The following is a 12,868-nucleotide window of genomic DNA, read 5'->3' as shown; positions in this document are numbered from 1 at the left end:
TGAGCAATAGATGATCAAATAAAATAATGGTATGTCCCAAAACTTAACAGCGGAGGAGACGCTAGAGGCAACCGTTATTGAGGATGCTGAGCAAGAAACAGGTAACCACAAGGAAAGGAAAAAAAATGTTTACAAACTGTCTGCTAACGTATATGCAACTTCAGCCTCAAAGGCCGAAAAAGAAAATTGGATGTAGAAATATAAATGGGATTCAATCATTCTGATGTTCAGATTTTTTCCTCAAATGGACACATCAATGATAAAAAGTAAGAGTGTGTGTGTGTGTACTTACTATATGCAGCATGAGATAGTCCCCAAGTCCAGATGCACTGTCAATCCTGACCAGAATTCCATCTTTCAGGGAGGTGCTGAAGCCTACTGTCAGCCTGTCCGTCCTGGTGCTGGGTTTCTCATTGTCTGGCCAGTTGAACGTAATGAGGCCTCCTCCTTTACCAAAGATGTACGTCGTTCCAGCTGAAAAGAGCAGGAGGAGGAAATGTGAAATATGATCTCAACTCCAAACTAATGTCATGAACAGATGTCCTTAGTGATGAGCTGCTGTAACAGGAAGTTGAGATAATACATGCATAATACAATACATACAGATATCTACAGCCTGTTTATTTGTATATATCTACTAAAGCCTACAAATAAACAGTGGGATTTAGGTCTGTTATATATACTATTGAGTGATATATTGGACACACTCCTCTGCTTTACTGCACGGAGCTCACAGCTTTTCTCACTGCAAACATCGCATCACGATTAAAGCAGTTGTATTCAAAACACAAGAAGCCTCATATCCAGGGTGGTTGTGACTAGTGAGTAACAAACGGTGAAGGGCAGAACGTTTGATGCGCATTTGATCCTCTGAAATAAATTGTAATCACAAGGGGAACAGATTGAAGAGCTGTCATTGGTTCAAATAAGTCCAGCCGTGCGTCATGCCTCTTTTAAACATCACTGTTGCCCGGAAATACAGTCCCCGGAGGATACAATCTATCCTTGGTTATAGCTCCTCCAGAGAGCCTCCTTGATGCTCCATCTTCGATCCTTGATCCTCGATGCGCATTTAGAGAAATGAGATGTCCTTCAACATGACACTCTGAAATCGATTTCGGAGTCACTACCGAAGGACCGAGTAGTCGAGGAGATGACATTTGCGAAATGAGAAACGCCTACAATGTGTTTGTCCCCTAGCGGATGTGTTTTTACAATCTTGGGTTGCTCTCAAATTGTCAATTCAGTTTAGGAAGGTTACTAACGGAGCAAAATGACCCGGAAGTACCTCAGTGGCAGCCATGATTAGCGCTGTTGGAATTCTCTAGAATGATAGGAGAGGAGCTTAGAAACTTCCTTTATAAGCTCCTTTAGTTTAGGAAACACTGGACCTTCCTTTAGGAAAGGAAAGGAGAAAATGCTGTCCCACAATGCCTTGCGGTCGCAACTTTTACCGTGACACTACATTCGGCCGTTCACCGATTTAAAACTTATGCCGTAACTTGCTAAAGTGCTTTCTTTTAAACGTTGAGCACTATATTAATCAAAAGGAGAAAAATGAACGTATTTTACTTGTTTACTGATATATAAAGTCCACATTTCACAGTGTTTGTCACAGGGGTGACGAGCATAAGTTTCACTTCACAGCCCAACCTATTCGAAGAATATATGTCTCTCTGTTGTCCACGTTTATAAAACACCATCAGAGCATGGTGCAGGGTCTCTAGAGTCTCTCAGTAGTCCTGTACAGAGAACTGTAGGATGATAGGAACAGATTTTAGGACAATTTGACAGTACCCATCGATCAATTAATGTATGAAGTCTGATGGTTATTTTTGCATACTACGTACATCAGCTGAACATTCTCCTGCTCATTAGAAATGTAACTTCAAGAATCTATTGCTGTAGAGGTACATCCAACTTTTTAGAAAAACATAGTTATCTGTTGTTATATTAGGACTAAGTGATCAACATTTGCTGCAGTTTGGACTGTTTTTGCTAGAGATTAGAAGTCTTCCTTCGACTCCAAGCTAAGGACATTTGTATTTGTATCGTTAGCTGTTAGCGCCAGGTGGGAATCCTAAGGTCTTTGGCTAACAGAGCTAACAGCTAACAGGACAAGGATAGCTAACAGAGCACACAGACTAACAGTTTCTGATCGGTGGAGGTGTTAAATAGTCGATGCAAAGCATTTCCAGGGAAGTTTTATGTGACAAAACAACATTTCTGACTGGAAATCTTGCTTCCGCTACAAATTAAAAAATGTTCCTCTCTTGGAAAGCATGACGAGGTAAGACACTTGTGGTTCCATTGAATATGATCTATTAATCATATTAAATCAAAATTGACAGCTAATGACAAACTGAACGCTGACTACAATGGAGTGAGTCTTGTTTTTTTGGCAGGAGGAGAGCTTTTAGCAGCCAGAGGCCAGCAGAGTCCTGCAAGTGTAGTTCAAGCCCTTGCAAACGGGGGCATAGAAAAGAGGAGATTGCACCTGTTGAGATATGTTGTAGATATGCTTGCAAATGCTCACAGGTGATAACGGTTAGTGCTTGTTTGCCGATGTGTTCAGTGTGACATTTTTCTTTAAGATTTGTTGTTTTGCAGCAACTCAAAAGTGAGTTTTTGAAATGTTTTTACATATGTCCTCACTACTAGTTCATCAATGCGGAAGGATACAATACAAGGCAGTGACTCTAACATATCCGTTTTCTGTTTGGACCTGCTACACATGCCCAAGCTCAGGCTTTTGCATCTTGGTTCTTGATACACACCCAATTTGAGAGCTCAAATTGATATTTTGTTGCAGGAGCCTGGCACAGCAACTCTTGCTAGGCCACTTTTGCCTGTACACATTACGGCTTTTATGAAAAGATGGGGTCCCCCTTTGGCCTGCTGAAAAACAGATTTTTCTATATCTTTAAAAAACATAGGCTAATTACAAGTGTTAAAAAGCATTAAACATCAGTTTTTAAAATGAGCCGTAAAACAAAAATAAAAAATAAGAAACAATAGAGAGATATCTCTCAAGAGAGATACAAATAAATGCAAACAAAGAGAACATTATAATGCTAGTGTTGTGACCAGTGGCGGTGCGTCAATAGTGGGCGCTTGGGCGCCGCCCACCCTGACTTTTTGAGTTAAAAAACGTTATATATACAACATAATTAAAATAAAGAAGTGTACCGTGTTTATGGGTTAAATGTGTATGGGAGACCACTGTCAAGAACCGCTAAAATGTGTCCGGACATAATATATTGCCATTCGCCTTTTCTGAGAATAGGCAGGTCGGCTACCGTCCGTGGGCGCCGATAACATGGGAGTCTATAGGAGAGCTTATACTTTTCTCAGTCATTTTAGCAAGGATAGCTTTTCATTGGGGGATGAAACTTAGATCTGTGGGCGCAAATCTTTGCGCCCACAGCCAATGGCATTGTTTCTTAGTTCAATGTGACATTCTTAGATACGCGATTGGACTATTTCGGCGAATCAGCATCGTTATCATTCCCTAACCACAAGCGTAAAGAGCAGCACCGTAGCTAGCTGAAACTTAGATTGAGTGAATATGGCGACATCGATGGCTGAGAACTCCGTGCAAGCTCTACTTAAAACACCGTTTCATCGACTATCAGATGTCGAAAAGAAGAAATTGAAAGACTTGGGACCCGAGCGTCCGGATTTAAACATTCAACAGACGACCACTGATCGCGGGAGAACCTACACTCGGACTTTCTCCTCAAACTTGTATGCTAAGCGGAATTGGTTAGCTGGTTGTACAGTGAGCAATGCCTTTTTTTGTTTCCCTTGTCTGTTATTTCAAAGTCCTGGGACTGAAACACTTTGGACTACAACCGGGATGAAGGATCTAAAGCACTTCACACAAAAATGTAAGAAGCACAAATGTGGCCGCAGCCACCTAACCAACTGTCTTAAGCTAAACCTCTAAAAAAGTGCTATTTAAACCGTGCCGCCCAACTGCGCCCCCCCAAAAAAAATGTTCACCAGCCGCCACTGGTTGTGACATCGCATAGCTCAGTGGTTTGAGCTGGCAGACTGTGAACTGCCCATTGCGCCGGGGTAGCCCCAGGTTTGAATCCAGCCTTTGCACATTTCATCCCTTATGATCCCCTTTCAGATCAATCTCTCTGAAAAAGGCTAAACTTGCCCCAAAAAAATCTAAAAGAAAATGCAATAAATAATGTATGAATATTTAATTATTTGAGAGATTTAAAATTATTAGACAAAAAGGATAATTACAAAATAGGTCTGTGTTTTCGGACTTGTAGATCAATAAAATAACTTGACCTAACTTTTCTAAGTTGAATCAAAAATGTGAAAGTAATCATAACTTACAAGATGTTATACTATATGATTTGTTTTACTATTCTATTAGTTCATGTGGGCTGGGCACTTTTTTTGCGTGGAAAAAAAAACAACACATATTTAAATAAGTTGCACAAAGCTCGGACAGTGCACATTAATTTTCAAGCACAATGTTTATAACTTCATCCGTTTCCTATTTAGCTCTGGATCTGCCCTGGCTTCAGATTACACACCCTACTATGACGTTCTGACACACATACCTCCCCAATCCTTATCATTAAATACTGGTGAAAGGATTTAGGCACCAATAAAGCATGAACAAAAGAGATAGCTCCAAACAGAATGACAAGTTAAGTATTCTTATTCTTGTTTAATCTTGCAGAAGGCCGAATACTGAATATTAGCTGGAGGATTTTTGCCACTCACCATAACTACTCTTCAATGTTGCTGCAGGAGTTTGTTTGTAGATGGTGGGAGAGGAGCGATGCCTTGTCTCAGGGGGCGTGTATGACGAAGCGTCCACCTGAGCTCTGATGGAACTCACAGAGTTTTCCAACCTCCTGTATGAGGATGAGCTCTGCATTGACGCGCAGCGATACATCCCAGAATCAGTCACCCACACCAGGTGGTCTGATAGAGGACAGTAAGTCCAGGGACTTGGCAGAAAACCCCTTTCAGGAGACCCCATAATGGTAAAGCACCCATTGATGGACGATAAAACTATTCAAACTGACATACGGCACTAAAGAGGGTACAGAGCAACAGTCTCATGGTTGAGTAAAATAAACTCCATAATGGTAAAGACCTGCATGTCAGTGCCTGATATTTCCAGAGACCTAACACACAAGCCGCTCACAGATACAGCGGGCTGACATCAGTGAAACGCAGAAGACAAAGATCATATCAAAAGCCTTCAACATGAACACGGCCTACAGGTCATGTAAAACAAAGAGTCAGGACCGAATGAAACCTTTCGTCTGCTCCTCTCCAAAGTACTTGTGGCGGAGCAGTCTGTGCAGCCCTTTGCCAGCTGAGCAGCTGCTCCATATGTGCAGCACTCTTTCTGTTAGCACTCCATCTCTGTTTTCTCTTTTGAAGACGTCCACAGGAAATGTCAAAGCCTGAGAGAGGAGGACATTATCTGAACTTGAAAAATGCAGAGGAACTGTACATCCACAGGACCTCTTTCCGTCAACTTCAGCATGCTTCACTTTTTTTCAATTCCCACCTCCTAAGAATATCCATTAAAATCACAACTTGCCAGCAACAAGAAAAATAGTTTCTTTGTTTGGCCCCCAGGTACATGAAAATATGAGCTGAGACTGGGCATTTTTATATTAATATTTAATTAATAACTTGTTTAGGCAAGGCATGTGCACATGGGGAACCCATTGACAGAACAAGTTGGTGTTTGAAAGGTAAATAGAAAAGTTGTATCTGAGGGTTTAATGCCTCCCATACCCCTTTCCCACCAAACTGGTTCCAGTTCTAGGTCCGTGCTACTGCTCTTCTGGTTCGGAACTGGTTTGTCTTTTTGGAAACAGGTGTGTTTCCACCGCTCAGAGCCTGACTGGTGCTATGTTATTACATCACGGTCGATTCCGTCGATAGCTTTTTTGATAAACACAACAGGAAAATGTGAAGCAGTGTGCTGCTCTTCAAAATAGTCAACAATAGCGAACAGACGGTCATCAAAAGTAAGGTAAAAAATTAACAGCATCACACGAGCATGGTTAGTGTTGCCTGCCTTTATAAGTGTGTTTTTTATAAGTGTGTGGTTGCGTTCTAATCCCTTTGCTCAGTGCTACTGCTTGTTACAACTTTCTTCTCTTCACCATACTTTCCATGTACTTTTTGTTTGACAATCAGTTTGTTGGTGCCAGATAAGAACTGGTTTTCGGGGGCCACTGCGGTGGAAGCAGGAAGAACTGGATTTCAATTTGGCACGAGCTCCGAACCGGCCCTGGAACCACTTTGGTGAGGAGTGGTACGAGAAGGGGTACAAGAAGGGCAACAAGAAGGGGTACAAGAAGGGGTACAAGAAGGGGTACAAGAAGGGTTACGAGCAGTGGCGAACCGTCAGGGCCAGCAAAGCCCTCTCTGCTGGACTAAACACTGTTTGTGTTTAGACCAGCAGTATCACTGAATAACGTTTTAATATAACGTTATTCAGTGAATAACATATAATAACATTTTAATATATTTTTTTCACTCACATGTATAAATGTAATTATTTCTAATAGTCTTTTCTCTTGATTTTATAGCTTTTCTCTGTGTTGCGCTCGGCTGCGCTGCATCCAGTAATGGTTGTTAATGTTGGAGCTTTTATCCAATCATATTTCAGTCAGGATGTGTTGCCGGGTCAAATCATTGGCAGACTTCAGACGGCCTGCACAGACTTCAGATTCCTTCAGATTTTAATCCATTACGGCGCAGTGTGTTACCTATAGTTTTCTTGGTGACTGGTCCCAGCTGCCTTCAGATCATTAACAAGTCCCCCCTGTGAAGTTTTTGGCTGATCCCTCACCTTTCTCATGATCATTGATCGTGGAGTCCCAGACCGAGGGCGATTGATGGTCATTTTGTGCTTCCTCCATCTTCTAATAATCAAACCAGTTGTCTCATTTCTCACCAAGCTGCTTGCTGGTGGTCTTCTATTCCAGCCTTGTGCTGGTCTACAATCTTGTCCCTGATGTCCTTAGACATTAGTTCCACCCTGATCACAAGATGTCTTTGGTCTTCCCATTGTGGAGAGGTTGTCTGATTTATTGACTGTGGACAGGTGTCTTTTATCCAGGTAAAGAGTTGATATTAGGAGTACTTTCTTAAAGTGAGAGGACTTATTTAACTGCTCCGTAGGAGCCAACGTTTTTGTTGGTTGCAAGGGGATCAAATACTTATTTCCCCCAATTAAAGGCAAATCCATTTTTTAAATTAAACATTTCTCTCACTGTTAAAATAAACCTACCATGAAAATGACAGACTGTTAATTTCTTTGAAAGTGGGTAAACTAACTAAATTGGCAGGGGATACTATTTCCTCCACTGTATAAACAAAACACCATTAGTCATAGAGTACAAAGAGAGGTATTTTACCAGATCTAGCAGAATTTGGTAATTGTGTTTTTCTGTTCATTGCTTCATGTTTATCTCTCTTCATATTAAACAGTGACTTTTTCTTAGAGTTTATGGAGAGACACCAGGTTGTCAGGAAAACATACTAAAGACTATGTTAACTTATAGCTGTAGAGCAAAGTGTTGAGAAAAACTCAACAATCTAAGACATATTCAATATTTAACCCTTATATCTAACCCTAACCCTAACAGTACAGAAGCCTACATAAAAACATAAATCATTCAACATCTTAAATTTATTTTCTGTGTTTTGTTGAATAAAGTTGGTTTTCTGGAATTACTTTAGTTGGGTCACAAGTTTGAAAATCCTCTGCTTTAAAAACAAGTTCCTCTCTGAGGTGCTGATACCAACCCACGTCCATTAAAGCAAAATGAAGCAGAACAAAGACAGTACCTCAGCAGAAATATACAGGCCTGTCACATTAACATAAACCATTGTCCTCTGGAATTATGATGCTCCCTAATCTCAGGAACACTCACATGCAGCAGTGGCTTTTCAAATGACCTATCCGCTGTGATGCATCACTTTTTGTCCCACCTGCCCGAAAGCTCACACAATTTTTTGCTCTCTTACTTTTTTACCCCAATCAACCAAGTGATTGATGGAAGGCAGAACAGTAAAGTGCAAAGCTTACCCAAACAACAACCAAGAGTGACGTATGAGGTGACGGTCAACAAACACATTGTCCTTCACTTATCAACAGAGCTCATTCCACTCCTGCATTAAACACATCTTTCTCCAAGCTCAGCTATCTACGTAAACAGCTAATAACGGTCCGCTGACATTACGCTTTATCTCCTGCCCCTTCCAAACTGCAATACCCATCCCATCACAGACAGCTCGAGTAAATGAGGAAGCTGGGGCTCTGTGCATAAAGACACTGTGTTATGGCACGCTCTAGGTGCTGATGGTTTGGGGGTTGTTGGGGCGTTGATGAAATGATCGAGTGCGTCGCAGGGCAAATGCATAAACATCAGTGAAGGGGAAAACAGACCGGCTGCCTCGATTGCTCTGAATTCTTGCCAGTATGCTCATGTGCGACCAGAGGCCCCCCCTCCCTTTGATGCACCTGCCCAATACGTCTGATTGCTGTGCCGGTTCACACACTGACCAGCGCTTATTTCACGTGTTCATCCTTGATCGAATTCAAACAATGTTTAAATTCATTGATATTCACTGTGAAATGAAGAGAAATGTGACATTTCATTTTGTACATTGTCAAATATGACATTTTTTCATCATTAGCAATATTTTGCATTGCGTCCAACATTAGTCCAGAGGGATGTAACTAAACCTTGAATGGCATCTAAATTGTTTGGTTTTAAAATCATTTGGCAATGAGGATTGCTATCCCGCTCTTATGGTATATTGTGTTTTATATATCATATTGTCTGGACTGAACCCCACACAGGTTGCTGCTGGACCAAAATGCATGTAATACATAGTTGTATTTCCGTCTCTTTTGTAAGGTACAAAGTCACAGAACACAGCCCTTAAAGTGTCAAGCAAGACACAAACATCTGGTCAAATATAAAAAAAGTGACATTCTTTTTTTGACCTCAACGGCAATATTCACAAGGTCAAGCAACGATATGAAGGAAAATTCATAAAGACAACCGCAGTACGCAGAGAGAATGGACTGCACTTATACACATGTATTTACCCATGGGCAACACCTATCCTCCCAGGTCAACACCAGTTGCTAACAGTAACTGTTAACTTAGAAATAAGAGTTTTACTTAAATAGAAAGGTCACATAGGAACTCTCCGGTTTGCAGGGAAATGAAGGTTAGAAGCGAAGCAAGAGCCAAAGGTCAAAGTTCAGAGGATTATGAGGAAGAAGAGGACACAGAAGGCCCAGTGTACGAGGGCCTGAGGAGATAAGGGCCACATTGGTGTCCTTGGAATGAGGGAGGCTGGGCTCCACAAGCAACTCTTTATGGTTGATCTGTTCTGAACCAATATCAACCATCAACATTACAAACAGTTGGGTTCTCAGGAATAATAAGATATTACTTCTTATATTTTCCTAGGACAGCTGAGCATGATCATTTCCCAACAACTACAGCACAAGCCATTACGGTGATCTGATGCAGAACTGTGTGAATGAATAAAGCATAATATCCAAACCAGATGGTCACATGACATTTTGTGACAATGTTTAACTGTGTGGAATATTTCTATTCAGATATGGAGCTAAGTAGGGCTTCATGCAGAGCACTGACGTCTATTCCATACGAGTCTGGATTCCTTAATATCATCATCATTCATTACATTCACTGCTATTTACATGAACTCTTATAGGGTACATCCAGCTGATGTATCCATCATATGTTTGTGGGAAGAAAGAAGATATTGTTTCTCCTTCATCTCCATCACCAGCAGCTGCCTGGTGTCTGAAAATCTGTTGGCTACCCCCAGCTTCACTGAGCTGGAGCTGTAAGTGTGCTGTGTGTTGCTGTTGTACCGTCTTGGAGTGTTGTGCTATTTTCTTGTGGAGAAAAACTGGGAGGTTAACAAATCCTATTTTGATTCCAATCATCAAAATGGTCAACTCATCTTCAACGATTTCAGATTTTAAATCAAAACTGTGAAACCCTGATCAGTCACTGTGTGTCTGCCAGCTCACCTCCTGCCCTACTGTCAGCCAATCAAGTCTTAATGAGGGCAGTCACTAGCTGACAAGACACATACACAGACACAAAGACACACAGACACACAGGCACACAGACACACAGCACACACACACACACACACACACACACACACACACACACACACACACACACACACACACACACACACACACACACACACACACACACACACACACACACACACACACACACACACACACACACTTCTCCTTGATGCGCTGAGCTGTTTATGTTGTTTGGTTTGTTCTCCAAGTCGAGTCATTCAATAAAGGACTCCATATTTTTATAGTTGGCGGGCTGATTTTGACTAATATAGTTAGTAGTAATGTTGCGACCAATCCATTGGATATAGAGAGCACAAGATGAACATTACCTCTACTTTGGAACACTTCATTTTGAATAAATGCATCTTTCAAATCCAAATGAGTCCCCTAAATCTGAAAAATGAACCCAAAATCAAAATCAGCCCACAAAGAGTAAAATTACTGGCATGTTGTGGTTGAAAAGAAAAAAAACGCTTTTTGTTGAAAGCCGGTTGGTTATGGGAGGTTGTTAACTCACTTCATCTTTTCTCAGTCTCCTCATCAGAAACCCAGTGTCAGAGTTATGATGGATTTAAGATCCAGCTCCATGAGATATCCATAATCCAACAAACCCTGCAAATCTCAAAACCTCTGCTGACCTGGACCAACTACAGAGAACCACATACTGCTATTTAAAAACACTTACGTACCTCAGGTTCTTTTTGGTTCGGAAGCTGTTGAAATACATTTTTAGTTCACGTTCCAGATTACTCTTGCAGTTTTACAGTCTGACAGTGTGCATCTGTCATTCTACAACATGCCAACATCTGCATTTGGGAAGGCTTTCCTCTTCTGTGGGTATATGCAGTCTTACCGGGAAACACAGAACTGTCAACTTAATAACCCTCCCAATACTGGAATTTACAGCACTAAACCTTGTAGTGAAGCCTTTATTCCCATGTGCTGTGTGTTCCTGCACACCAGCTCACAAATCATTCAATATCCAGTTCTTCACAGGGCTGCTGTTTCTAAACACTGAACGGAGAAGAAGGATTAACCAATGCGTGTGTGTGTGTGTGTGTGTGTGTGTGTGTGTGTGTGTGTGTGTGTGTGTGTGTGTGTGTGTGTGTGTGTGTTTGTGTGTGTGTGTGTGTGTGTGTGTGTGTGTGTGTGTGTATGTGTGTGTGTGAGCATGAGGATCCTCTCTGAACTTAAGGCTAGGCCAGGCTAACACAGGCAGGCTATTCCAAGCATGCTAATGGCTAATAATATACGCTCAATGGACAATAAAATGAACAAAATAAGAGTTCTCCGTTCGACCCAGTGTGAGGTGAGGGAATGCTGTGTTTAAGTTTTCACTGAAACATGGCTGAACGACAACATCCTGGACTCCGCCATTCAGCTGTTTCAATGACTACCGGCCTGTAGCACTGACTTCCACCATCATGAAGTGCTTGGAAAGGTTAGTCATGAAGCAAATAAAATCCGACCTCCCCCCTCGCTGGACCCGTTTCATTTTGCATATCAAACAAAACGGTCCACTGAGGATGCCATCTCCTCTGCTCTCCAACCAGCCCTCACCCACTTGGACACTAAAAACTCTCTGATGTTAGGATGCTGTTCATAGACTTTAGCTCAGCAGTCAACACCATCACCCCCCAGCAGCTGGTCTGTAAACTCACAAACCTGGGCCTCAGCCCCTTTCTTTGCAACTGGCTGCTGGACTTCCTCACTGCCAGACCCCAATCTGTACTGGTCGGCCACAACACATCAGACACCATCACGCTGAGGACAGGGGCCCCACAAGGATGTGTGCTCTGCCCCCTGCTCTTCACCCTGCTGACCCACGACTAAACACCCACCTACAGCTCCAATCGCTTCCTCAAGTTTGCAGGTGACACAACCGTGTTGGGTCTCATCTCCTTGAGGAATAACACCACCTCACTCACCAAGAAATCCCAGCAGCGCATAGTGAACTGCTGAGAGGATCATTGGTGCCTCACTCCCATCACTCCTGGACATTTCCAACACCCACCTCACATAGTGGGTGACCTCTCCCATCCCTCAAATTGCCATTGGACCTGGACTTTAACATGCCACACACACATCCAGCACCAGACACTCACTACGCTGCTATGGTCTCTTGCACTAATGTACATTTCACTGCAATGTGTTCATCCACAGTTTTGTGATGTTATTTGTTATTGTCTGTTGTGCCTTTATTGATGCCTTATAATATGTGCATATGTATATATCTGTCTATGTTGATTATATATTATATTTATATTATATGTAAATGATTTTTTAAATGTTGTATTGTATTCTATAAACTACTGACAACATTTCTCTGTGTTGAATTCAACAGACACTGGAATGGCTGCCATACATGCAGAGATAAAGATTTAAGAAACATTTGGAGTTGTCTCTTCATTTTTCCGAGACTGTATACGGTATATAATGTATTATTTTTTATTCCTCTGGACTGTGGGAAACAGTATTTCGACCTCTCTGTCTGTACACACAAACTGAAAGATTGACAATAAAGTTGACTTTGACTTTGACTTCGATGCTGCATCATGACTGTCTTTGAATCCATTTGTTTTGAGTTTGTACCATAGAAAGGTGATGGTTCAGTGTCGGGGTTTATTCACTTTTACTCTCTGAAACCCACCTGTTTCGACCGTACCTTGGTCAGTAAATACATAAAAGATGATGTTATGTATGCAA

The 12,868-nt window shown here is 41.7% G+C and overlaps 1 protein-coding gene across 5 annotated transcripts in view; it reads right to left on the bottom strand.

Moving 5' to 3' along the window:
• nrxn3a (neurexin 3a) overlaps positions 1–12,868 on the bottom strand; it is a 205,770-nt gene that overhangs the window by 22,589 nt on the left and 170,313 nt on the right. For all 5 annotated transcript variants that reach the window (XR_010168054.1, XR_010168055.1, XM_063908905.1 and 2 more), the window contains one exon: positions 293–474. Coding sequence is in view for 3 of the 5 variants with exons in the window: in XM_063908905.1 (XP_063764975.1) it covers positions 293–474 (182 nt within the window). In the remaining 2 variants the exon portion in view is untranslated. The remainder of the gene's footprint in view (positions 1–292; positions 475–12,868) is intronic.

This window comes from Eleginops maclovinus, chromosome 19, assembly GCF_036324505.1.
Source record: "Eleginops maclovinus isolate JMC-PN-2008 ecotype Puerto Natales chromosome 19, JC_Emac_rtc_rv5, whole genome shotgun sequence".
In the NCBI taxonomy this organism is placed as follows: domain Eukaryota; kingdom Metazoa; phylum Chordata; class Actinopteri; order Perciformes; family Eleginopidae; genus Eleginops; species Eleginops maclovinus.
Note: the sequence above shows the minus strand (reverse complement) of the source record. Positions and strands in the feature narration are given on the sequence as shown.